The sequence below is a fragment of the Oenanthe melanoleuca genome, chromosome 2, assembly GCF_029582105.1.
Source record: "Oenanthe melanoleuca isolate GR-GAL-2019-014 chromosome 2, OMel1.0, whole genome shotgun sequence".
In the NCBI taxonomy this organism is placed as follows: Eukaryota; Metazoa; Chordata; class Aves; order Passeriformes; family Muscicapidae; genus Oenanthe; species Oenanthe melanoleuca.
Genome location: NC_079335.1, coordinates 26,424,334 through 26,452,159, shown reverse-complemented (window position 1 = coordinate 26,452,159; position 27,826 = coordinate 26,424,334). Strand labels below are relative to the sequence as shown.

At 36.1% G+C, this 27,826-nt stretch overlaps 2 protein-coding genes across 6 annotated transcripts in view; one reads left to right on the top strand and one right to left on the bottom strand.

Moving 5' to 3' along the window:
• The window catches only part of WWP1 (WW domain containing E3 ubiquitin protein ligase 1), a 59,165-nt gene extending 46,758 nt beyond the window's left edge, over positions 1-12,407 (top strand). For all 5 annotated transcript variants that reach the window (XM_056485236.1, XM_056485234.1, XM_056485235.1 and 2 more), the window contains 9 exons: positions 134-222; positions 2,876-3,035; positions 5,640-5,773; positions 5,883-6,023; positions 6,914-7,034; positions 8,174-8,278; positions 9,641-9,737; positions 10,010-10,082; positions 11,481-12,407. In XM_056485236.1, coding sequence (XP_056341211.1) covers positions 134-222; positions 2,876-3,035; positions 5,640-5,773; positions 5,883-6,023; positions 6,914-7,034; positions 8,174-8,278; positions 9,641-9,737; positions 10,010-10,082; positions 11,481-11,580 — 1,020 coding nt within the window. In that variant the 3' untranslated portion in view covers positions 11,581-12,407. The remainder of the gene's footprint in view (positions 1-133; positions 223-2,875; positions 3,036-5,639; positions 5,774-5,882; positions 6,024-6,913; positions 7,035-8,173; positions 8,279-9,640; positions 9,738-10,009; positions 10,083-11,480) is intronic.
• A 2,903-nt stretch (positions 12,408-15,310) lies between these two features.
• RMDN1 (regulator of microtubule dynamics 1) lies at positions 15,311-27,792 on the bottom strand. The gene is made up of 10 exons (XM_056485242.1): positions 27,556-27,792; positions 26,846-26,957; positions 24,181-24,268; positions 23,094-23,253; positions 22,362-22,451; positions 21,678-21,733; positions 19,740-19,827; positions 18,136-18,166; positions 17,547-17,680; positions 15,311-15,511 (listed from the first exon to the last, which is right to left on the bottom strand). Exons 1-10 carry the CDS (start codon positions 27,667-27,669, stop codon positions 15,473-15,475), a joined length of 912 nt encoding a protein of 303 aa, XP_056341217.1. The 5' UTR covers positions 27,670-27,792; the 3' UTR covers positions 15,311-15,472.
• Positions 27,793-27,826: the final 34 nt, after the last annotated feature.

Here is a 27,826-nt window from a genome sequence, read left to right as displayed (position 1 = left end):
TGGTCTATTTGCTTTTCAAATTTGTGTAACATATGATGTATACACAATTTCTGTGTCAACCTAAGTTAAATACATCAATGAGTGATGTAGTGGCAATCCATAATTTATAACTTATTTATTTATTTTCTAATAGATTATGGCATTAAAACCCTATGATTTGAGGAGAAGATTATATGTTATTTTTAGAGGAGAAGAAGGATTGGATTATGGTGGCTTGGCAAGGTAAAAGAAATTTTCTTAAACCGTTCTTATTTTTTTAACAGCACTTTAGCCTTGATTTCTCTTGCAGTCTGACCTTAGGTACCTTTTTAGTCCCCCTAAATATATTAAGAAGGTGGAACTGGCAGCACTGGCTATTGTTACAGGTTATAACTTCACATTGGTAAAACTATGGTCTCAGTTGCTCAGTTCTTTGACAAAGAGTGATGTTTAAATTGGAATGAAATTAAATGCTGTGGACTAAGTTACTTAAGAAACTTTCTATCAGAAAGTTCAATTTTCCCAGAAGTGGGGACTGTGGGAAAATAAAGCGTTATGCTTATCTGGAAAAATGGCAAGCGAACACCAGATTCAGGCTGATAAGAACAGAAAGGAAATAAATGAAAGGAGAGGCATGAAGGCGTGGAGGAACAACAGACAGACTGTGTTGGCTCCATTGGAATGTGAAACAGCTGGACTATGGGTTTTTCTAGAATCTGAAGTGGAACTCAGAGGGGAAAAATCTGATAACAGGAAAACCATAGACAAGGTTTCATTTATTGACCACAGAGGATACAACCACTGACTGCTGCTACCAGTTACTTGAATGAAATGCTATTGCTAGGAAAAAAAATTCAGTACTACTGTATATCCAGGGAATTGGAAGAGGTTGTCAGTGATAGAATTTTTTTTGTTAGGTTGTTTTGGTTTTTTTTTCTTTTTGTTAGGTTTTTTTGGGGGGTTTTTTGTATTTTTTTTTTAACGTAAAGATGTTCTGGTTTGGTTTTATTCTGGTTTTATGTAGCTTCCTGTGTTAAAACTGAATTCAGTGAAAATGAGTAGTATTTGTTAGTAAGGGAGCTTGCCTCTGAAGGCTGAGCTTCTTTGGGTATGTGGTGCTTTGCTTCTGATTACAGTATTACATAGACATTTGGGGAGTGATTGCAAGGAGGAATTCAATTTGTGCTTTGCATGGGTTTTGTTTGGTTGGTGTCCCTATTGAGAGGGCATAGGTTTAGGGTGGGAACCAGAACAGTTCATAGATCTTTCCATAGAAAAGATGTTAGAATAATTTAATTGAAATGTGTTAATCAAACAAAGTAAGAGAATAAATAAAGAAAAAAATACTACATAAGTAGTGTAGTTTCATCTCTTCATAGTTACTTAAGTCTTGCCCAAGATTTTGTATGTGAAACTGAGAGCCAGCCAGGATCTCATTGTAACTTGAGCTGAGAATTCTTAAGTGACACTAAATAAATGTTCATGTACTGACTAATGAAATACTGCATTAGTACAAATACAGATCAGCTGTCTCTCAGCAGACTAAACTCAGTGTTCCTGTCAGATTTTTACCTTGCATATAGAAGGACCAATATGACATTATGTCCTGTGGCAAGTTTTAGCTGTTGATGTGAAAAATTCATTGCTTCTGCAACTTCTTGTTAATGGCTGATTTAGTTTATTCCTCCCTTGTTATCTGACTTGTTCTAATTTAAATGCCGATTAAATTTGATGCTTCTGTGTAGTTAATGTAATTGTCTCAGTATGAAACTTGCCTAGAGTGCAGTACAACATTCTCATGCTCACTGGAAGATACACAGAACCCTGTTAGGTTTTTGGATCCTGGCTGCCTTTCTCTGTTTACTCTTTATACTTGGCCTTTGGGTTGGAAGTGTATCATAGTGACTCATAATCCGTGACTTGAGTTTCATGGCACTGTTAGGAGAAACATGCCAGCAAATCTCATTTTTATTCCTTGATCTTGAATAAATACAGGGATAGAAGAGATGCCTCTTAACTGTGACAGCTGAAAGACAGAATTCAGTCCCTACAGTTATAGGACAGATTTTCAGCTGTTTTTATCAGTTATTCCTAGGCCTGGTTGTTCAGTACAAAACATTTAGTGGCTGATACAAACGCTCCTGAGTGTGTATGACTGTTCTGAGGTCTCTGCAAATACTATAAAGCAAGAAATATTATAAAAATCACCTATCTGAACACTGAAATACTAGATTCTGGTATTATTTCAGGTCAGCTGAGTTGGAAAATATTAAAGTGGTCAAAAACATATATTCATTTAACCTCAGCAAAAAAGATACTTTTACACATTTTTACATATTGTGTAGGCTTAACCACTGCATGGTAATTTGTTAAACTACAGTAAGTCAGTGAGTGTTTTGCTGTCGGACTGGAAGAGCAAATAAGGTATGCTGAAGTTTCAGTTTGTTTGTTTTGTTCTGTTTTATCTAAGTTGTTTATAATATGCATGGAATAATCTGTGATTTTTTTGAGTAAAGATGTGAGTTGTAGATAGTAAAGTAGGCATGAGGAGGGCAAATGCTGTGTACTAGTTGAGGCAAGGATGTGTAAGAAAAAAATGTTACTAATAGGCAGCTAAAACTGGTGCTGTGAGGTATGTTCAAGATAAAAATCTTAATTGTAATTTCTAAACTTTGGAAACAATTATTTTCTAACATTATTTGATCTGATAAATAATTTTCTATAATTAAGAAATATGTAATACCATATAGTATTCTTTGATTCTAATACAACACTGTTTATATTATTTTTCAAAGTTTGCATATATTTTGACCATTTTGCTAGTTACCTAAGGGGAATGGTGATAAACATCTGTATTTGATGGTTTTTATGTGTATACATGTTTTTTTTCCCTTAGAGAATGGTTTTTCTTGCTTTCCCATGAAGTACTGAACCCTATGTACTGCCTATTTGAATATGCTGGCAAGAGCAACTATTGCCTGCAGATAAATCCAGCATCAACAATCAATCCTGACCATCTTTCATATTTCTGTTTCATTGGGCGCTTTATTGCCATGGTAGGTTAGATTTTTAAGGTTTTATATTTGCTGTAGCTATACATTTATTCCTGAACAGTATTTGTTTGTACAGTTATTAAAGGTTATTTTAATCTCATAGAAATGGAAGATTAAGGCATATAAGTTTATTAAGCCAATTCCCTGAGAGTTAAGTCTCTTGCACACTCATGTTTCCTGGGAAAGTGATCAAAGTTAATATGTTTGATATAATATTTTATTTTCATCAATTGGATGTGTGTACTTCATGCAAACTGTTGTCTGAGTGTCTGAATACTGATGCTCTGAAAAATGTGAATAATATTTTGTGAAAAAGGTTCTTCAGTTGGACTTGGTACACCTTAGTATATATAAAAAATGAATTTGAATGTGAGTACACTGGGCCTTAATTTAAATGTATATGCTTGGATATAAAAGATAAGGAGGAGACCAGAAGCTATCAGGGAGCTGATTCTCTGCCATCTGATTTCTCTTAAACTACAAGCCGATCAGGCATGCTGTATAATTTCTTTGGTATCACTGAGTCGGTCCTCTATAGTGACTCCTCTTCTGTCACATTTGTTTCCTTCCATGTAGTGATACAGTCATCTTTCCATATAATCATCATGTCTGCAGGTAGTTCTCATCAACATCCCTCAACTTGGTGAATAGTGAAACCAAAAAGAGTAGATACAAGTGTACTTTCATACTGAAGAGACTACTGCCTTATGTTGTTCAGGCTTTTTGTACAAAAATTGGAATAAATAGAAGCCAAGTTTAACATAAATGAAAAAATACTTTCAGACTTAAAATAAATTAGGTTTGTGTGGTTTCTTAGTTCTGCTTTTGTTATAGATACTTCTTAAGAAATGTATTCAATTATGACAATAACCACTGATTTCAAGCGTTTTTTGGCTGAGTTCACAATTTTTGTGCTGTCATGAAAAATTTTCCTCATTGGGTTAACATTTTAAGTAGGCTGCCACCTTTTTTCTTTATTTTAGTTCTCAGCAAGTTCCAGGGCCACTTAGCAGGGCAGCATGATAAAGCCAGTTAGGTGCTAGAGCCTTCTTTCAGTTGGTGATTTTTGATTTTGTGTGTAAGAAATGTTAACTTTAGGAAAGCTATTTCTTAACAGTACAGATCATTGTAGAGAACTTAATTAAAGTAATTAATGTAATTAAAAGACAAATTGTTTTATTTCCTGAAGTATTTATGCGTTTATATTTTAAATTCTCTAAGTGGGGCAAGAGAGAGACCTGTGTAATGCTTCCTGATGTGGTCTGTTGCAATGTTTGAGTGTTTTCATGGTTTATACTGGATGGAACTCTCTGCAGTGCTTCCTGGGATACCCTCTAGTGGCTTAAGATAGCTCAGGTAATAATGCAACTGGGAAATGAAGTTGCAGTTCTTCCCACAGCTCTAAAATAGAGTGAGATTTTTAGTTTTAAATACTGAAGTAGCCATAGTTGTTTTCAGCTGAAACAGGATTAAACATAAAGAATACACATCTTACTTTGTAATAAAAATCTGTTAAATTAAGTTGGCTCAGGAAGCTTTTATATTTTGCTCTAAGAGTATCATACATACTGAATAAGGTGATTTTAAGAGCTTGATTTTGCAGAAGCAGAAAATCATATGCCCAGATACTGCACTTGACATGGAATTTCTATCAGGTCACCCTCCCATGAGAAGAACAGACTAGTTTAAAAGTAAATAAATTCATAAATGCCTTTAAGAGAACCTCTTTAAGGTCTCTTTAAGCACAAGAAAATGCATACTAGGCTAAGCCTAAAAGGGGGAAATGAGGTGGGAAAAAAAGATGGAGCCTAGAGGAAATGGACTGTTAATAGGCTCTTCCACTCACAGTATTTCAGCTGAGAGGAAAGAGAAGTAATGAATGCCATACATGGCCAATGTTTAGGATGTTTTTTTTTAAAAGAGCTGTTTTAGTGAAGAAAGGGTTTTCATAGTTATGGTTGTGCTCCATGAGCTCTCAGATGCACTGAGTCAGTGTAGGGGTTAACACTCTGTGTATGTGTGTAATGCTGTGCTTCAGTACTAGAAATCAGCTTACACCCTATGAGCATGTGTGTGAGACAAGTGTGACCATGTTTTGGGTTTGGTGGTTTTTTTCATAGAGAACTTAATTCCTCGCTTCTGTTACTCACCTATAAAAAATGTGATTCCCAAAGCTCTTTCTTACAAGCTGCAGTAGCATTCTGTAAAGGATGATGTTGCTGGATGTATGTATGTAGTAAAAAATGGCAGTAATACTCAAGCAGGATCAGATATTCTGATCAAGTAGGATAAAATAAAACTTGGCAATTATGCTTATTCACATAATTAAGGGAAGAAACGATGAAGTCCTTTTATGAGAAGTTTTGGTTTTTTTTTTAATAAAAGAATTTCTAAATTGTGATAACATATGCTTGGATAAATTATGTCTTTGCTTCCCATTTAATTTAATGTTTTGTTCTTTATCAATATGGCTTTATAAAGCTGCTACTGCTATTTAGTGTTTTTTATTATTTGAAGGAGAAAGAAAAAAAAAAATACTTGAAGTCCAGAAATACTTCAATAATTCAGTAGTTCAATGAAAACTTAACATATTTTTCTGTTTAACAGGCATTGTTTCATGGGAAATTTATTGACACTGGTTTTTCTCTGCCTTTCTACAAACGAATGCTGAGCAAAAAGCTTACTATTAAAGACCTGGAATCTATTGATACTGAATTTTACAACTCACTTATTTGGATAAGGTTTGTAGTCTATTTTTTGTGTATGTGTGTGTCTTTGATGTTTTATGGATTTTTATTTTTTTTTTTGTTTATACAGAATTCATTGTAATTTTTTTTTCTTTGCATCCAGGGATAATAACATTGAGGAGTGTAACTTGGAAATGTACTTCTGTGTGGATATGGAGCTCTTAGGAAAAGTAACCTCACATGAACTGAAATCAGGAGGTTCAAATATCTTGGTAACTGAGGAGAACAAAGAAGAATATATTGGGTAGGAAGGTGTAGATGCTGAAAAAAGTGTTCCATGTTTCTCCTTTTGCTCTAGTCTTTTTTTGACATGGTAGTTTCTGTTGATTTGGTTTTGTTTTGTTTTTACTTTTTCTCCCCATGCTACTATGTAATTCTTGTGACTGTTATTGAACTGGTATCTTGGTACATGTTGCTATCTTGATATACAATTGCTTGGAACAAATGGAGACCATGTGCTTTTATGCACAGTGAGAGAACAGGTGAAACTGAAATGAGCAAGCCTATTTTCAGTAACTTCAGGTAACAAATGCAGGTAGAGGGAAGATATCTATTTGATGGAAGATTATGAAATTGTTTAGACCTTTGTTATAAATGAAACTGAAATTCAGAATGGTGTGCAACATGCTGTGATTTCAACTGTTTTTTTTTAAACTCTTTCTGCTATTCTTTTCTGCTTATTTCCTAATTTTATCGCTGCCCTTATTTTTCTGAACATCTGTTTCTGATCTGTCCATTCAGTGATCTCAAAAGCAGATGTATACAGACCCTTTTCTGTGATACACTGTATGTCCAGTGCTGCACATAAAGTGTCCACTTAAATTAGGGGTCTTCAGTTTCTCAGAGAGATAGTTTCTGTAATATATAGATAAATTAAGGTTAATAATAATACTTCTTTTTAACTGGAATGCTAATCTAAGTTACATCTTCCTACTTTAGTATTATCTAAATTTGAAGATTTGTGGTACTATAGTATAGTAGGTTCCTTATAGTTAATGGAATTGAACAGTGTAAGAAGTGAAACTTGAGGGATTCTTACATGATGGGAACACATACACAATCTTATGTGTTTGAACTTCTTCATGTTGAGTGCTAATTGATGCTTAATTCCTTTTTGGTTTTGTTCTATCCCAGGCTAATGGCAGAGTGGCGATTTTCTCGGGGAGTAAGAGAACAAACCAAAGCTTTTCTTGATGGTTTTAATGAAGTAGTTCCTCTACAATGGCTACATTATTTTGATGAAAAGGAACTGGAGGTGAGGTTTTTTATTAATAATTTTTGCCTTTTGCAAAGATAATACGTACAGAGAGATTAAATGGATAGGTCAGTGTGAATCTCTCCTCTGTGCATGCTGTATTTGATAGCTTCTGGAACATGGAGAATTTATTAGTAGCAGTGGGATTAAATCAAGATGAAAATGGAATCAGTGTTTGTGGTGTTCAGCATTAAAATGTATTTTTGAAAGTTTCTGTGGAACTAAATGAGATCACTGATGGATCTGAGTCCCAGACTTTTCCCTCTGTGGTAGATGGGTAGAATTACTGTGTAACAGATGACAAAGAAGTTGATTGTTAGTGATTGCTTAGTATCAAATATATGGTCTGAGATACGTTCTAGGGTTCTTATATTTAAAGGCAGAAAATTGGAGGAACCAACAAAGCATGAAATGGAGCTTTGCAGATCCTCAGTGTGCAAGCCAAGAGCTGATAACAGGGATTGCTTGCATGCTCCACGTTTACTTAACAAGCGGCCTGGCCTGTGTTCACTCTTGGCCTTGTGGAGTGGGGACAAAAGGCTCTGTAGTGCTTTGCTCATTTATTTCTGTGTGACTTGACAATTTTCCCTGTATATAATGAGCAGTTTTCTGAAATCTTAAGTTAAATAGGGAGGATTTTTTTCTAAGAAAAGACTTTGCTCAGTCTTACTCAGTGTTCGGTTTCATAGAAGGCTTTGCCTTTAGAACCTTCAGTTTTCATTGCCTCTTGTAATGAGTACTTTTCAGACTTATACTTTGCAGTACATTTTATCTTTATTAGTAGTAGCAGTAGCAGCAATTTAATCATCATCGTTTTGGAATATGAGGTGAAGATTTAATGGAAAGGGTAATATCCTCCTTAATATAAAAATTCCTCTTATGGGAAAGGTAGTATCTTTTATGACTGAGCTATTAGTTGGAAGATAGCAAGTTCCTGGCATTCAGTCTTTCAGACCACACAATTTTTAAGTAGCTCTGTAAACTCAAGATAAGGAAAAATCTAATTGTGTAGTAAAATTAAAAAATTACCGGTCCTTTTTTCAGAGCAGAAGTTTTCATTTTTGTTACCATGTCTCATACAAAATAGAAAATACTCTTAATTTATGTGTTTAATGTGAAGAAATCATTCTCTTTTCTAGGTAATGCTCTGTGGTATGCAAGAAGTTGATTTAGCAGACTGGCAGAGGAACACTGTTTATCGTCATTACACGAGGAATAGCAAGCAGATCATATGGTTCTGGCAGGTATGTTAATCAGTTACATTTCTGACTTCTCTAGGTTTTCTTTTGATCTGTAGCACAAATGACATGTGGAGTGGAGGGCTGTCCAGATGAATGTTCTTACAGCTTGCTTTCTTTTTTTCTTTTCAGAAAAGGAGGATTACTGGTCTTTAGGGAGGATACTTTAGGGTGAGAAATGGCAGATAGATACACACATTACATTTGGATGCTGGCTTATGAATATTTTCTTCTTCAGTATTTGTCCTTACTGATTATTCAATGAAGTTTATTTTATTCTTAATGATCAACCTTCTGAAAGTTCTTTTATGTAGTACACCTGTATATCTTCACTTTCCAGTACCTGAAGGGAGCCTATAAGAAGAACAGAGAGGGACTTCTTACAAGAGCATGTAGTGACAGGACAAGGGTAAATGGATTTAAAAAGAGGGTAGCTTTAGTTAGATATTAGGAGGAAGTTCTTTGCTGTGAGGGTGGTGAGGCACTGGAATAGATTGTCCGGAGAAGCTGTGGATGCCCCACCCCTGGAGGTGTTCAAGGCTAGGCTGCATGGAGCTCTGAGCAATCTGGTCTAGTGGAAAGTGTGCCTGCCATGGCAGAGGGGTTAAAACTAGATGATCTTTAAGGTCCCTTTCAACCCAAAGCATTCTGATTCTGCGATCTAAAAATGTCACATAGTACTTTTGATGATTTGTCAAATATTAACTGTTCCAGTCTAGCACTTACTAATCTTCACTCGCATTTTAATGAAATTGGCTGAGGAAAACCCTCAAATACTATTCAGGCTCACAGTTTCTACAAATTTTCCTAAATAGAAGTCAGACCTAGGGTCTTCCTATCTTTTGAAAAAATCACCATTTTACAGATGCTTTTGACCAAGTTTCTCAGGGAAAGTGATGCAAATCAGTTATTTCTTATCTTATTTATATTGTAAGATCTGATGATACATCTTTTTAAGATGCTTGGTACTGAAAGAATCTATACCAGAAGTACCAACTTTATATGCAAGATTTCCTTAGTCTTAAAATACCCAGAGTGGCTAGACTAGTGCTGTGTTGAATAATAATGGCAGTAGTCTTCATACAAAGCATTGGCATGATTTATATTTTAATGTAGAATAAAACAGGTAAGGATTCTTCTTATTTGCTCTTCCCAGCCTTCACATTATAATGGCTGACAGTGCATATAATCTGTAGTCACTGTTCTTTTCCCTCCAGTTTTGCTGAAGTAAAGAAATGCAAACTGGTACCAAACCAAAGTGGTGTATTTTTAAATGGAATGATATTTTTTCAACCATCTCATGGGGTTTTTGTTTTTGTCCCACTGTGTTAAAGCTTTTTATTAAGTAATTTGAATTTCTGTGCCTAGTTTGTAAAAGAAACAGACAACGAGGTTCGCATGCGACTTCTGCAGTTTGTCACTGGCACTTGCAGATTACCACTGGGTGGATTTGCTGAACTTATGGGTAAGTAAAAGGTGATCAGAACTGTTTTTATATTGCCACTGTTTCATTTGCAAATGAAACATGCTGCAAGTGTACAGATAAGAGGAACTTAATGTTCATCACCTTGGATCTAGAAGGGCTTTTTATATAGTAAATCCCATTAATATGTTTATAAACAATTTGGAAATTAGACTAGTGAACTCTGTCTGCTGTGTCAGTTGGGTCTTATGTCATGTATATATCATGTATGCTACTTAAAAGGCACAGATTATACTTTTCAAAATCTTTTCTAGGAAGTAATGGTCCTCAGAAATTCTGCATTGAAAAAGTTGGTAAGGAAACCTGGTTACCAAGAAGCCACACATGGTGAGTTGATATGTGTAAACTTCCTGTACCTTTAGTGGTTTATGTCTTCCAGGCTTGCATTGGCCAAATCAAATGAAATATAATTTGGATCAATTGTCTATCTCCATCTTCAGCTTCATTTGATTGCCTTTTCATGCCAGTATTGAAAAGTTTCCTAGTTGCCCACTTCTTGAATTTTCCAACTGTGCTGAACAGTTTGTCAATATCAGATCTATCAAAAGGATGAGAACATCCTTGTATAGAACTGAAAGATGTTTTTCTAATTCTTTTAGAGAATATTAAATAACTGAACAAGTCATGTTAGTAGTAGACACAGTTATTAGATACAATTATTATGCAGTAACATTATAAAAGATAAAATGTATAGTCACAAGAAGAAGTAGTGTGAAAGAAATGATAGATGGGCCATTATTGGCTTGGCATTCCTGTGCGTACTGAGCTGTTGCATCAGGTACACAGATCAGTATTTTATATAAACTGTGCAAAATGGACACTTTCCTTTGGCAACCTGTGACAATAATATTCATCATACTTTTAAACAATCTACTTAAGGCAGCAACTGACAGAATGAGAGGACACAGTCTCAAGCTGTGCCAAGGGAAATATAGGTTGGATATTAGGAAAAAGTTTTTCACTGGAAGAATAATAAAGTATTGGAATGGGCTGTTTGGGGAGGTGGTGGAGTCACCATCCCTGGATGTGTTTAAAAAAAGACTGGATATGGTACTTAATGCCATGATCTAGTTGAGGTGTTAATGCATGGGTTGAACTTGATGATCTTGGAGGTCTCTCCTAACCTTGTGATTCTGTGAAGGGTATCCTCCATTTTACATTTTCTCCACTGGATTTTGTTTTGAGTGATGTTTGCAAGAGTTAAACATATTTTGTCTAAGACAATTTTGGGGAAGACATGGAATGTAATGTTTTTGGCAGAAGGGGAAAAAAACCACCTATATCCAAACATGTAGGAAGGAGAAAAGTTCAACTTTTTCATGCTGCTGTTGAAATTTGGAGATGAATCAAACTAGGATTATATTAAACTTTATGATGAAAATTTCCTTTTCTATGTAGTACTATTATAAGTAATTATTGTAATTATCATGTTTTTATACGATATTTTTTCTAAGTATTATAGTTCCCTGTGTCTTGGAAAGCCTTTAGTCTTTCACCATTGTGTTTTTATCTGGTAACAGTCTTTTGTTTCTTAAGATATTCCTCCGAAACTTTGTTTTTACTTCTTGTAGAAATGCCAAGGCAGTGAGATTGTGCTGATTATTTCTTTTTTTCTAATTGTTAGATCACAACATTTGTAATGTCTACTATAACAATTGAGTTCTGTAGAGTCCTACATGGGATTTAGATAAACTTAACAAAATTCTGTTTTTTTTTCCTGCTCAGTTTTAATCGTTTGGATTTGCCACCATATAAAAGCTATGAACAACTAAAAGAGAAGTTGCTCTTTGCCATTGAAGAAACAGAGGGATTTGGACAAGAGTAGAAGTGGCTCCTAGTCAAAAAGGATATCTTGCATAATAAAAAGCCCAGCCAACTAAAATTGCACACTTAATTGTATATAAGCTTTTTGTTCTGTACAGTGATCTTTCTGGAACTCTAAAAGTTTAATTGTTCTCCGTTCTTCCACAAATATATGCAAAACAGTTCAGCCTTTTCTACTTTTATTTATTGCCCTTTCAAAAGACCAGAAAAACCCCTCCATAAATTTTGAAAGCAGACAAGAGACTTATTTAAAAAAATATATATAAAAATATAAATATATATACTAATGGGCTCTAGTTTTATAGAGCTTTAAGTGTATGAAAAATTGCAGCCATTTAAAAGGGCCTGGATTTGCTTTATCTTGGCTTTATCATTCAGAAAAATGTTTAAACTGCTCAGTGTTCTCTAAAGAAACATCTCCAAGTTTGTTTTACTGCATGGCTGTTCTAAAAGGTGTTAAAGGCTTAGGCCAAACGTATCCTAAATATGTAGAAAGATGCTGCTGGTATTTGAGACGACAGAATCTGTTCTTCTGTCCGTTTAATTTTTTTAAATACATAAATAGCTGATATATCCCTCTCTACTGATGTAGCCAAGGTCATGAATAAAGCCTTTACTACTTGCACAAGAGTCATGTACAATGAGATGAATGTGATTTAATGTTGAAAGGAATTGGTGCCACTGTTCTGACTTACTGCAGGAGCTGAACAGAGTATTTTAATTCATTTGAGCAGCATTGAAATTTGTTTACATAGTACCTTGGGTTATTACCACGAGGATGTTAGGTAATCTTCAAAGAAAAAATAATAAAAGAGAAAATATTACACATTCTCTTCTTGGTCTGGTGTCTTGCAGGTTTTTTTTTGTTGTTTTTGTTTTTTGTTTTTTTTTTTTTTTAATTTGGTTTTATTTGGTTTCCCTTTTCAATCTGTGATGTCCTTTTTATAACTTTGTAGAGTTATATTAATGTAAACTGAGCTATAAGGGTATACAAAAGGTAATGTGAATTTTGCTGCTTTGTGTGTTCTTGTTCAGTTTCAGATACTGGATCTAGAAAACTCAAATAAAAGGAAAGTTACTTAAGCTTTGCACAGGAAAAATATTATTTAGTATTAAATACTCTCATTTCTCTAAAGTTCTTACAGAAATTTAGATGTACTTGAATGAAGTACTTCTAAAACCTGTCATCCTTTTATGTAGGTCAGGTTTGTCCTAAGTGCACAATAATATAAAAGCATTTTAAAATTAGTTTTATTGGCATTTTATTGGCATATATTTGCTGAACTGCAAAGGTAAAAAAATACAATTTAACACCTTATTCATGTGAATTATATTAAATGCTACTTTTAGCAAACTGTGCTTCCTTATTATAGAGTAAAAACATGTTTTCAATCACCATTTGTAATATGCTTTAAATATTACCTTGTAAATTCCATTACATTTAAATGACACAATTTTGTACACACATGGAAATGATTTTAGAATACAATTCAACACACTTGTGTTAACTTATCATATTGCACTGTTAAAAGTGTACATGCAGAAAAAAACTGCTCTATCTGTCCATGTATCTTTCCAATCCAGCAGCTGAATTCTGCCAGAAATTTATTTTTCTACATATTGGATTGTCTCAAGGCTTTGTATTCAATATGCACAGCTTACACTGGAGCTGTACCTGTACAGAGCTCTGGTCACAGCAGTGGTGCAGCAGGCCCAGACAGACTGCTGTCTTTCATGAACTTTTCTGTAAGAGCTTCAAAAATTTCCATCACTTTTGAGGGTTTTTCATATACCACCAAATATCTTCTGCAAAACCATGTTTATATAGCACTAGATTCATTTGAAGTGCAAATCCACTTAAATTATCACTTATCCTGGTTAGAATGGAGGAAGTTTAAGAAAACAAACCAAGAAGGTCAAAGGCCAGGCACCAGGAGTGTCACTTGCCTAAAAGACAAGGAGGGCTGAATGTCACATGAATTTGCACTAATGAATGACTTGGTGACCCACTACCAACTGCTGAATTTTGTGAATCTGTGAGTAACTGAACAAAATAAAAAAGACAGCACATCACAAGAATGTAGTTGTTTTATTGTTTTGGTAACTTCAGCTGTCTCATATCTGCAGTGGTTTTTTCTGGGGGTAAGGATTACTAAGCATGAAAAAAACCAAAGCCAGTAGCTTTCTGTCCATGTGTATGATCTGTGAATTGGTGTCAAGGGCCTGACTAAGAATGGCTCCAGAGGAAAAGAAACCAAAATTAATACACCTGTGTGCATGGGTGTAAAGTACTTGAATTTCCTGGTTATTTCAGTAAGACTATGTTGTAATTTTCTTTCCCACTTGAACTCCCCATATTTTACCTATATTTGGTGTAAGACAGCAAAAACAGGGAAGGCAGCAATGGTTGCAGATCAGACCAGAGCACCAGGCAGGTAATACTACTTGAAGAAGCTGTTGTGTAATTCATGGGTTTTGGTTTTCCTTTCTTTCTGCAACTCAACTTCTTTTCACTGCACACTCCACAGATATTACTCAGCATCTGGATATTCTTCCTTTGTGCAGCAGCAAAGGCACCAAGTAAAGGCACCTCTGCAACAAAGCTACTAGAAGCAACTCTGCAGATGTTTTTGTAAAATATGAATGCAGAAAATTCTCTCTCAAACACTCTATGATCCACCCTGAGGCACTGTGACACAGAAAACTTCATTATGCTGCTTTACTAGTAGAAAAATAATAATTACTTTATGGTAGTTGAGAAAACCATGTTTTAACTGTAGTTTTGTCTCATCAGGCTTTAATTCAAGCCCCAGAATGTCCCTCAACCATGAATTTTTACTGCTGACTTAGCTGGGGCTTGGTTTGTTAGTCTAAGCTATTTATGCTGTTCTTCATCTTTCTCCTAGAGATTGCAATACCTTTTCCTAGTAAAGCAAATATTAGGTATTTCTAGACAATTTTTTTCTAGGCTGTTCTACTGACAATACCACAAGTGATTGCCTACCATTTTTTTCATTATTTGTTCCACTTTTTCTCTTGAGTAATTGAAATATAGTTTGGCTGGACACCTAACTTAAGTTACTTTGTATTGCTGGTGAAAATTCCTGCCAACATAGTAGATAGAAAAAAAAAAAGTTTTATGTCTACAAACAGAAGTCCACATCCTTCCACACAGTAGTTCCTTTCTAATATACTGGGAGTGTATATTCCTCCTGTTGTCATAGTCTAGGGTAAAGTGTGTGTGCCTAGCAAATGTTTATAGCCACTAAATCATAAAGCTGCTCACTGCACTTGCTGATATCACCCATAAAGGGATTTTCTTAGATGTTCCCTACTTGTTCTTTTTTTCTTCATTTTTTATTTTAAACCATAACACTTTCTGCAAAGTCAAACATTCACATTTAAGAATATTGGAATTAAGATGGTGCAGTCTTAATGATAAATCTGTAGGAGCATCTATAACTCTTGAAGGCCATTGAACCTCACAGGAAAACATTGTAGAAAAAACTGCAGGATTATAATTATGCCATGACCCTGTACCTCCTTCCTTTAAACTTATGCTAGTCATGTTTCTCATTATTCCTCATAAATAACTTGTAGATTAGAAGTGTAAAAAACTTAAATTAAGCCCCATGCTATCACTCTCCCAGCCTTTTCAGTCTAACTATAAACCCTGCTTGTGAATGAAGCTCCCTTCATTCCCATGTAAATGAACAGACAGGATCACATAATGAAACAGATCTTCCAGTTCAGAGTTTAATAGAAATGAGAGGGAGATAGAAGGTCTGAGCTGTCCTTTTAGTAACAGCTTCAGTAAACCAAAGTAGGATTTGGGGCCTTTTTCCTATGTTGCTCAAACCTGAGGCACTGAATTCCCATTATCTTGTTTCTTCTTATATAGAATTAAGTAGTTCCACAGCTTCTTTCTGTACCTGAAAGAAATAAATGTAACATAACAGTCCCAGGTAGTTACAGGCTCTTCTAGCAAAACTTCTCTCACAAGCACCCAAATGTTTCACTGCAATTGTGTAAATTCAGAAGAGTCCTAGGACAAGTCATTTTTCTTCCATAGTTTAAAACCCTTGAAATATTAAAATACTTGAAATATTAATAGGAATAAAACACTTAAGCCAGTGTCTTCAGTGCAATTCACTTACTACATAAATGAAGTTTATTTGTGTTGAATACAAATACTAGTTCTTGATTTGCTGCATAGTTGCATGCAGGAAGTTGTCCTACCTCTGACCATACCCAACCAACCTAGAGTTTTCAGTGCTCTAGATAGTGACTAAGAAGTGTGAGACCATTTCTGAGGCTCTATTTGCCTAAGGTTCCTGGTTAAAACCTAATAAAATTTTAATATTATCTCTAACATTCATATTAAAACACCCCCCAACAACAAAATTGAACAAAACAGAAAAAAAATCTCAACACTCTCTCCTCCCTCCTCAAACCACAAAAAAACCTCCAACCCAACAAACTTCTGGTAATGACACAGCAAGCCATGCAGACAGTGTAAACCAGATAATCTCTGAGTGATAATGCTGAGATAAGAATTCAAATGTCTCTGCACAGGCCAGTTTCCTTCATAGTGGACTATCAAGTCTAGTTCCCAATGAATTTTTCATTTTACACATTCACCCAGAGAATGGGGAAAATGCCACCTTTCTCAGTTCAGCAGCTCTGCACCCCTCTAAGAGATGAGGAAACAGATGTCTGTACCAGGAAGCCACAAGCAGCTGAAGCAGATCAGTGGTTTAACAACTTGGCTACTGTACAGAATTCACTCCTGACAATCGTTTTTGTATAGTTCCTAAAGAAAGACAAGTTTTTGGGATCACTGGTTTCACGTGTGAAACCTAGTGACTGTCAGAAGAACTGATCAATTTCTTACACACCTGAAAACACTCCTCCTGCAGGCTATTAAATTCCTAAACAGTTTTCAAGGCACTGGAATGTAAGACTCATATTTCCACTGAAAGATGTTACTAAAGGAACTCACTTTTGGAAGAAACAGTTTGAGGCTTTCTAGCAAATCTACAGAGGGATTCTTAAATACTACCTCAGTAATGTTTTTTCTGAGGTGTGAAAAGCAAAATCCTACCAAAGTATCTCTTACTTTGGAAATTCAGAGTGTTGTATGGACATTCAGAATGCGCATCTTAACTGGAGCTTTATGCTAAATGAAATATAAATCAACTATAAGAAAAATCAAATGGAAATCAGGGTTTGTTAGTCCTGATGCTACCAGGATTGTTTTTGAGAGGTAACTGCAAATGCTTTGGTTTTTACTGAATGCATTATTGGGTACGAAGAAGTCTAATGGATTACCTCTCCTGGAAGCACTTTGAATGTTTAGGAAGGAAGCAGATGCCTACCCTTCAAACCAGAATCCTTCTGTACAGTTTCAAAGGGTAATAAAGTGACTCAAGTCATCCAGCATTGGAGATTTGCTGTCAGAGATACATTCCCTACATTTGTCTTATTCAGATCATCTGAATCTCTCCCAAGGGGCCTGGAAAGGGCTGCAGTGTTAAGGTTTTGGTACATCTTGGCTTTTTTCTTCCTTGTGTTCATATGACTGTGAGCTATTCCAAAATGTAATTCCTACCTTACCCATTTCAGGCATGTGAAAGATGAATCTGTGTTCACATAGAAACAGGCTAGTGCAGATGCCTGCCTGAACTTCAGCAACACAGCTAAGGCTGGGTCATTGTTAGCACTGTGAAATTACCACGAAGAAGAAAGAGTAACAGTTCTCTTTTATGAATAAAACAGAGTATTTCCAACCACTATTTTCAGAGGTTGCTAGTAACATACTAGAATTTTTTGATTTTGATGTGAGTCTGAATTGAAGGTGCTGAATTATAACTTCCCCTGAGTTATTTTATAAAACATTCCACTGCCATGATGTCATACACGTTGAATACAATATTGATTGTACAATTACAGTTCTTAACGTCCTACCTGTTTGTCCTCCTCTGTCTGTGCAGGATACTCCTTTGCTTTGCTTAACCACAGAAGAGCCATCTTCTTATTGTTTAACTTTAAGTATGTTTTCCCCAAAAAGAGCAAATTTTTGCTGTAGAAATTTGGATCAGCTGCAGAGAGACAGGAGAAAAGCTTCAGATGAGAATTAGCAGCATACTTTGGTACAGCTTACTTTGGTACTATACTAAGAAAATTCTGAAAGCCTAACACAGAATTCCCTTTTTTATTTCTTCTGCCTTCCTGTGGTCCTGTTGAATTCCTTAGGGAAGAGTACTTTATTCTCAGGAAGGTACAAATTTCACTTTATTTTTTACTCTGAAAAAATCTTTATGTTACACTGTAAGTGATGTATACTAGGGTGTAACATACTTTTAAGTATCTCTGATAAATTGTTCCAATGTAACAGTCCAGTGTGCTGACTGGCACACCACATTTACCAGCTGATCATGCTCATGTTTTGGGTTTGATAGCTACAGTTATTAAGGTAATACTGATTGCTAAAGGTTTACTGCAAGTCATCAATCCTAAAAAATATTCTTCAGTCAAAACAAGCCACAAGTCTTACCTTCTTCTGCCATGTGGAAGTAACGAAGAGCCTGTAAAAGACAAAATTGTATCCTTTAAAGTGGAGAAGAAACTCAACACAATAGTCCAACTAAAGCCTTATGCACATACTTGAAGAAGGAATTCCTGTCCATGACCTTATTTTTATTAATTCAGCATGCTACTGATGGTTCTCATTCCATGTACAATTAGATTTGACATCATCTCAAAAGAACTAGTACTTACCCAACTAATCCCCTACCACTTTTTCCGGAAGTACAGTAACTCCTATTTTTTCCTACCAAACTGGAATATGTTTTTCTGATTCAACTTATGAAGATAAATTTTGAATTTTGTTTGTACTATCCAGTACATCTACAGTTTTCCCCATCCATTTCTCAGGTATGAATGTAATAGATGAAACAAATCTTGTGATTTGGGTCAATAAATATTTGAGAGAGAACTGACTCCCACAGGGCACCAGTTAGTAACCTCTTACATAAGGATAAACATCTATGATAGCCACACATTTTCAACAAGTTTCCTATCCAGCATATACAAAATTTCAGTCCATCCCTACCTTTTCCTAATGATAGTTGGAGGGAAAATGCTCTCACAGAACTTGAAAATGTGGATGTATTTACAAAACAGATTTTGCACTGAAACTGCAAAAATCTACCAATACAAGTTTGCTTTTTCAGTGAGTTGAAGTGCTACAGAACTGAATGCTGGGAGTGGAATTATTCTAACAGTATTTGAAATCCTGGCTGACATTCTTCTGAGAGTGGTTTTTCAGCAAAACTTACAAGCTTGATATTCCATTAAAAAGTTTTATTTCTTTTTCAATCAGCTCTGAAATTGCTTTCTGTGTAGCAGCAAGCAGCCTGCTACAATTACTTTCTAGTGACTCCTGCCCCCTTCCACTTTAAGAGAACGAAACAATTATTGGTTGCTTTAAACAAACAAAGATTAAAACAGCTGCACCAAACTTTTCTATTACCTACTTAAGTGTCAAACTTCTATATATGTATGGCTGTTTAAATAAGATGGACACTTACAGTTTTAGACACACTATTTTAAATGATAAAGATCTGAATAGTATGTTTTAGGGTGTATGACAGCAGGAATTGTCATAGAAAAGAGGAACAAAAGTACTTTCAATTGAGAAAAACCCACACCATATGTGGCCAGAGAATGAAAGGGTATTTGTTCATCTTAAGTAACAAAGCAAGCTGTTGCCTTTTGCATTTAATTTAAGGGGACAAATTCTATTAGAACTAGCAAATAAATACATGGCATAACACCACCACATAAATCATCAGCACTGGACTAGTACAAACAGTTATTTGCAACAGAGCACAACAGTAAATACAAACTAAGTTACATATAGTTATTATTTTCTCATGTAAAAACTACACAAAATAATTTACACTATTGCCTGTGTGCTACAGCTGAAGAAAAGTAAAAGTTGTTATGTTCTCAGACACCCTTTACTCTCCTGTTATGTTCTCATTTTATTATTGACAGTTGTAAACTCACAACTCCATGCTCATTCCATAATCAGAGGTCAGCTTTGTTGGGGGGGGGGGGGTGAAAAATAATCTGTGAAATGTTTTCATACCATACCTCTTGAAAAGTGGAGGTTGGTGGTGTGGCAAACAGTGTTGCAGCTATTTTTCTTTGATACCATGGCATCTCAGCAAAGGAGTAACACCTGAAGCAAAAAGAAACATTTTTATCTACCCTTCCCATTTCTCTTGTTTTTGAGCAACAGTCTCATAATGTTGTTGGACATAAAAACTGGATGTCATAATTGTTGATTCCAAGAGTCATAACTGCAGACACAATGCAAGTTCTATAAGAGTGTTCTTACATCTGTAAAAGAAAACAGCAAGATGTGTGAAGCTGCTACTAAAAAAAGTTTTGGTGTGTATTTTACTGGGAACTAACTACATTAGCTAAAATTGGGATGATTACTAAGCATGTGACAGATTTTGAGCTTGAATGATTTTAATGATTTATGTGTATTTTGTTCTAATGTGTTTGCAAAAGCAGAGCAACTGAGTAATGTCATTGCCTTACCTCAACACTACTTTGCTTTTCTCAATTATTAATATAAAGTAGATCTGCAGTACATTCCTGAGACTCTGATCTATAAGAATGAAAATAAATTCAAGAATCAAACCACTTGTGGTCTAAGCTAAGCCATGCTATGCTGTTTTGCTATCTACTAAATAACATAGGTAATAAATCAGTCACCTATCTTATTGGTTCTGGAAGGATTAAACATTTTTATTGAAGCATTTCAAGTGCACGGAACATTCTGGGTGCAAACATTAAACAAAGATATTCACTTTAGCAGCCTCCCACAATGAGATTACAATTGTTATTTACTGTGTAAAATAGAGCATTCTAGAGGAGGTGAAAAATTAGTAACTGTAAATGTCTGGAGGAGAGGGGGGCAAGACATGGAATACACAACCAGAGTTGAAATTCTGTCATTAGATGTGCCTTATCAGAAAGAGATTCAGTCCAGGACAGATTAGAAAGAGAAAAGAGAAAAGAGAAAAATACTCAAAAACTGGCTGATACTAAATGCCAGTTTCAGATCAGGATGGCTCTGGAATTCAGTAATGAGTAATTCAAATATACAACATGGTAATATTTTAGAGCCAAAAGCAGCATTAATCTAACACTTCTGATAATCTTTTCTAGTTTTGCTTCAGAACAATGTCTTAAGTGCTTTCCAGAACAAGCTTCCTATCTCAAAACTGACTTTGGGGCTTAGTCAGTTGGTAGCATATACTTCTGCTTAAAAATCTGGACTATTGCAATTGTTAGATCACGTGGGAATGAATGGTGGATGCTGAAAAAACAAAGTTTCCAATCTCTCAAGCATACATTAGAGATCTTCAGTAAAACAATGTAACACCTGTAGTCTTTTTCAGACAAATAACCAAAAGTGCTATCTGGAGTCTCTCTCACTAACAGGTAAATGATACTGTTTTCCATGACACCACTTGCACAGAATACCCTGGTTACTATGTAAAGTTCAATTTCCAGTCCATTTGCCTGCCATGTAACAGTAATTTTAAGTCTCATTTTCACTGAGCAGTAAATTCAATTTCAGTGAGTTTTGGTTAATACATATGCATTTTTAAGCTCCCTTTATTTAATGCAACCTTTAAAATACTCTATCCTGTCAGATATTTTAGGAATACATCTCATTTTTGATAGCTTCTCAGGGATTGTATTAAGTTGCAGCCATCAGTAACATTCAATGTAAAGTCAGTGCTGAGTTTTGAGTCCATTCATATCCCAGAACAAAATGAGCTATAACTTGCTATCACTGATGCCCACTATGGATTCTATGAAGCAAACTTAACATCTGCAAAAAGAGTTTTTAATAGTTCCAGTATCTGTTCAATGTTTTCATGCTTGCATCAGATCATTACAAGTATGTTCTAAATTATTCCAAACAGTTCTCCAATTCATGCAAGATATTTTAAAGTCTTGTATTTCTCCTGTGCCATATGTTAACTTTACTTTGAAAATATATCTTACCAAATCCCTATAAGATGAATTGTTGTAGCATCTTTTGGATTCAGTTCAATGGCTCTCTGGTACAGGGAGAAGAAAACAACACAATATAAAGAAGTTGTTCTGACACATGTATTAAAATACATTTAAAAATAGATTTGTTATTCTACTGTTAATTAAACCAGACTGGTGTGTAGAATTTCAAGGCAACACACTATTTATTCAGTGCACAACTTAATCAGCTCACCTCCAGAAATCTGATGACACTGACAGATGTCTGGGCACTTCTCTTTAGTAGGTTATTGAAAGGTGCATTTGAGACATGGCATGTTCAGATTTTGATATAATCTCTGGTAATGCAAAATTAGTAGTTCTTTATCTTCTCCAGTGTTTGTCCTTTACTGTTGCATAATCCACAGTTAAAAGGACAGCCACACTGCCATTTCTCAATATCAAAGTCCTAAGAGGTGTCCAAAGCACTTCAAGACTCCCTTCTAAAGTGACTTAGTTTACTGCAGGAGCGAATTTGTATTCCTTGTTTCTGGGGCATTTCTGGACCATATGTCACAGTAACCCAAAAAACAAAGTACTACTAGGAAGTCAGAACAGAAGTATGCTTTCAGTATTTCACCAAAAATTAGTTACCAGCTGTCATGCAATCTACATACTGGACACATTAATCTTGTCATATGCAAAAAACTGCATTACCTGGAAATGCTCTTTGATGATAATAGCATTTCCAATTTTAGTCTTGATTCCTTCATAGTCTCCAACATCACTGAGGCAAATTCCATACCACTGTAATTCAAATAACAAAAATAAAACATTTAATGCAGCACTATACTAATAATACATTTTAAAATACTTGCAACCAGAACAGCTGCCACCACCATGAACGACAACAAGCACTAAGTATTTATTGTGAACAGCTCAATCAACATCAGAGCAAGCTGCTGGTCTGCATGTGTAAAGGGAATCAATGCCCTCTTCTGATCCAAGATACCAAGGCAAGTGACTACACTTTGCGACCACTTTGCCTGTGAGAAAAGCAGGACCAAAAATAAAAAAGTGAAGAATGCAGCCAGGGCCTGAAATATTTCCAATGAAACTCAACAGAGCCCAGAAAAGGCATGCTGAATGTAGGATGTACAACATTTTTAAGGCTACATTGCAGTAGAAGAAGCTAATTACTGTAATCACCCTGATCAGTCACTTCTTTCCATGGTCCTGCACACACTGAATGTTTCTGTTTCCCTAGAGGAAGTTTACCTGGAAAAGTCTGAACTCAGATCTTCCAAAAACATTAGGAAGAAGTAGAAACCTCATTCATCCTCAACTGAAAAGTTAAATTATGTTGAAGTTGCCTAAAACAGCACAATGACATTTGCTTTGTTTTCACCTACTTTCCATGGCTCACCTCAGTTATTTTGTATGGCTCACCTTGTGTGCTGCGGAATTTGATTCATTTTTTTCAAGTGCCTTTTTTGCATACTCAAGGGAGTCATATGTCAGTTGTTTCTTCTCCTCTGCAGAAGTGCTACCAAGCTGAGCCAGATCCCGTGACGAGCGTGCCAGCCGCCATAACAACTCTGCATCATCACTGGTTAGGAACAGAAACACTGATGTTTTAAAGCATTCAGGGAAACAAAACAAAAAGGAGGTTTTGAAAGTATACCTCAAGTTGGTGATAGGGCAACAGTGAATCATCTGTCATGCTATGTACAACCCCAAGGAACAAACAGCAAATGAAAGCCCACTGTTATAGACTATAATAGTCTGACAATACATTTCTTCTGCCATTCTGGTCTGCAGAGTAAACACATCTGCAGGAAAGGTTCTTGTTTTCTCAGAAAAAAGATACAGATTTAAGAAACTCCAGTGGTATCACTGAAAACACCAGAAAGAAAAGGAGGGCTACTTTGTTCTTAGCTAGATGGCATTTTTTCCAGCACTCTGATGGTTTGTATTGATGTTTACTTGGAATACTTAAATCACTATGCATCCTTTTTCCCTCTAATTGTACTTAAATTATTAAATTCTTCCTAGAAAAAACAGATTAGCCATACCACCAGCACACAAACCTGTACATTTATGTATTTATTTATATCACTTTAGCAAATGGTGTATTGCAGCTTACAGTCCAAGCTTAAGGATCTTAAGTTTTGTTAACATACTGCTATGGAACACTGCTTCATTATTCTTTAAATAAATACCACTGGCTATCTAATTTAATAGAGACTTTAGAGTCTTTCAGAGTTTTGCAGTGTATTTTAAGGGGTTCTTAGAGTTACAAAACAAACAACCATGACTGAAAAACTTGAGGATTAACCCTCACCTTCTACAACTATCAGTTCTTTCTTCATTCATTTTTCCATTAGGAGGAAAAAGATCACAAGTTCTTCTTTCCTACTTACATAAGGGTGAAAAATATGTTCTCCAGCATTCCACAATGAGAGTATTAGTTGAAAAACCGACACAGAAGAGTATAGAAAAGAAGCCACAGTATTGTCCCAAGGCAATGAAGTACCTATTTTTATGCTGAACCAGCAAACGATACAGCTTTTCAGTTTCTCCACTCCCATACAGGTAGTCTGCTTGTTCTATCACATCTTCCACTTATGAAGGAATTAAAATTGTGGAAACAAAAGAACAAATTATAGTTAATTAAGACATTATCACCAAAAACAAAACATTTCAGAGCAAGACAAATGATGTAGGTAATTTTCAGGCCATCATTTCAAACTTACAAGCACAGCAGGACTGATAAGAAACATGTACACTGCACAACGAGGATGACAATTGGTGCCTCTCCAGTGAAACTACAACAGCTTTCAGCAAGACAGCTTTGCTTGCTGGACAGATTTAACATTCCAAGGTGCCTTTCTCATTGAATCAGACTACTACAAAAAATTTAATTTTTAACTTGTGAAAATGGCAGAAAAAAAAAAAATGTACAGAAAATGGACCAGGACAGCAAGTACAATAGAGAGTTGAGAGTAACAAAGCCCTTTCATTAGTATATGTAGGTAATTTAAATCTTACAATAACAATGAAAAAAAACCCAACTTTTAAAAATATTCTTCATTCTCAATATGGCTCCACAATTTTGCCAGAACATTACTGCAGTTTGAGTTGGTCCCATTATTTACTCAAAAGCCAAAACAAAACATTGCTTTAGGGGTTTCTGATTGAAGTCCTTAGGATTTTTCCGAATACCCCAAAAACCACAATTAATCTACTGTAACTGTGTGTTGAAGATACTAATAGCAAAAATAGTTATGAAAATCAGAATTGGCTTTCTGGAGTGTCTATTTATGAACTAAGTACCATTATTTTTATGATACTTTCTTTTTCTAGAAAATACTCTGAAACACAACAGTGGTGGGGGAATATAATTTCCCCAAACGGATGAATATAATAATACCAAATATAATACTATATAAATAGATAGATTATTTGGAACAGTGTACAGGAAACAGAACTATCAAACACCACATTACAAAGGATTACAGCATGAACAAAAATGGAATTAGAAGGAAAAATTGCCTAAAGGGAAGCAAATAGGTAATTTTGTTGATATGTAATGGTACAGGAGAAGAACAAACTTCAAGTTTACTCTTCTGCCAACATTAAAGCATTAGAAATTATCTTTTAAGTGAAAAGCCTTGTCTAACTTTTTACAAACATTTTGCCTATGCTTATTGTCTCTTTGGTATCACTCCTGGGTCCATGATCAAACTTAGAATTCAAAACATACTAACCCCTCTAACCCCTTTAATAAAAATTAATCCTGTTTATAAGGTTTCCTTTTTCAAGTTACCTACTAAATATGGTAGCCACATTTAAAGTCAGAAGTTTTCTTTGCAGAAGAAGTTGAAGGCTACTGAACACAAAAGCCTGCTCTTCAGTTTAAAAGATCCTACAATATAAATCAATGCATTCTGGATAATTTTTAACCTTGCTGTCTCTAAATGTCTTCTTTCAACCCTTTCTAATACAAGGTAACAGTCTACATGGACTTTGGATTTTAGTGTCCAAAATGAGCTTCATGGTACATCTTCAGTATGATCTTCACTAAACAGTTATGTTTGCTTGCTGACCTGAACACTACTAACATATCTAATGACTAAATGCTCAGAACTCAAAACCTCTGAATGCATTTCCCACAAAGCGTGTTATATAAATTATTATACTTTTATTACTTTAGAGTATTTTTCAGGTATTTCTATTTTATCCTTATTTGCACCATATTTATTATATTATACATACTATATTTATGTCTTGTATAGAAAGCCCATTAGCATTGCTTTTCTTGGCAATGTAAATTCACGTGGGAGCACTGAAAACACCAAAGGGAACTAAGCAGTTATTTATGCTCCTCATGAGAAATGATGAATTCTTTATTCCTCATTACTATTATTTATTGTGTACTGAGTAGCTATTTCAAATCTCACTGATGCTCCTTCTGCTATAGAACAGGAAACAGCTCCTTAACCATTAAAAAATGTATTATCTGAATTTTTATTTCTATCTGCATAAACATCTAAGTTGCTCCTTTTTTTGAGACACAGAGAAACAGGTAACCTGAATTGGTTACTACCTCAACTATGCAGTGAGCACACATCCAGTTTAGGCTCATGCTCCTTTCAGTCAGGCTTACTCTGAAAATCCTTATTTAGACAGAAAAAATTTTAAGTTTGCAAAAATATCCCCTTCTAAGATATTGTTACTGTTCTTCTCGAAGTGACACCATTCTTATTCAAAATATACGAAAAAACATTTTACCACTTGTTGTTTTCTAGTAGGTAAAGCAAGCTTTTGCTTCCCCTTTTTTAATGTTACAGAAATAGAAGATGTTTCTCAATTTCATATGAACCATTATGCCAGTGTTGCTCAATAGGAGTTAATTAGACTGGGCAACAAATTAGTTATTATCTACCTTGTGCACATGTTCTATCCCTGACAGGAGCTACTAATCTGCTTTCGGTTACACCTGAAATAATCACTTGTTGAAGTGCTACCATACCACCCATAACCAATTCAAAAGCATCCTATCACGATATGACACTGCATGCAATCTTAATGGAAATAAAATCAAAAGCATTACACCATTTTCCTCTGTAATTCTGGCACTAAAAATTTTAAATTTCACATCGAAATAACCAAAATACTTCAAAATTTGAAAATATTACCTTTGAAGCTTGCATGAACCTCAGCAAAGCCAGAAATCAGCTTATGAGCTTCATAAACCAGAAAGGACCCTGTTGAAAGCACAACCCCTCTCTGAAGGCTTTTTCTAAGCACCTGTGTAGGATCATACGACAGGTTAATGATTAATGAACATTAGCATTTCGAGTTATAGAAAGTTTTTTTGTCTGTATCACCGGTTGTATTTCAGATTCTGAGAAAAAGAAAACCAACTTTAAAATATTAAAAAACCCTCATAAGACATAACACCACTTTACCAAGAGGGTATTTGAAGTGTATTCAACAGGAACTCACGATTACGAACAGAGCACATGAACCGTAAGTGCTGAGCAAGCACAAGGTTGGAAGCAAACATCAAGCCGTGCTGCCCAAACGAGCCCGGGCTCGGTTTCGGCACAAACAAACCAGTCGCTCGCTACGCCCCGCGATGGAGCCTCCGCCCGCCTCCCTCCTGCCGGCGGAGCGGCTCCGCGGGGGCGAGGGCGGCCACACCCGTGGGAATCGGGCGAGAAGGGGCCTCCGAGACCACCGAGCCCAACCTACGAACCCCACCACAGACACAGCGTGGCCCGAGCGCCACGTCCAGTCTTCCCGTAAAGCCCCGCCGGGTCGCGACTCCCCAGCCCCGCGGGCAGCGCGTTCCAGGCAGCCCCCGAAGGGGCCGCGCTCCCCGCACCCAGCGCGCCCCGGATACCTGGGAACCCGGCCACCCCCGGCCGCGGGCTGCTGCCTCCCGCCGGAGCGCCGTCCCCAGGCCAGCGGGGCCGCGGCGGAAAGGCCGCGCCAGCGATGCCAGGAGCGCCGCCATCGCCGCCGCCAGCACCGCCCCCCGCCTGCGGAGGAGCCGCTCCGCCCCGCGGCCCTGCCCGGGCTCGGGGGCACACAAGGGCAAGGGCGGCCCGCTCGGCCGGCCGGCCCGCCGCGCCCGGGGCCGGACATTGCGCGGCCGGGCCCCGCGCCACGCC

Excerpts from the sequence above, each read along its gene's own strand:
- RMDN1 (XM_056485242.1), bottom strand. The coding sequence starts at position 27,669 with ATGGCGGCGCTCCTGGCATCGCTGGCGCGGCCTTTCCGCCGCGGCCCC. Across the intron at positions 24,269-26,845 it reads GGTTCATGCAAGCTTCAAAG|TGGAAGATGTGATAGAACAA; the intron begins GTAATATTTTCA and ends TTCCTTCATAAG. Across the intron at positions 19,828-21,677 it reads ATTCATCTTATAGGGATTTG|GTGTTACTCCTTTGCTGAGA; the intron begins GTAAGATATATT and ends TTTTTGCTTCAG.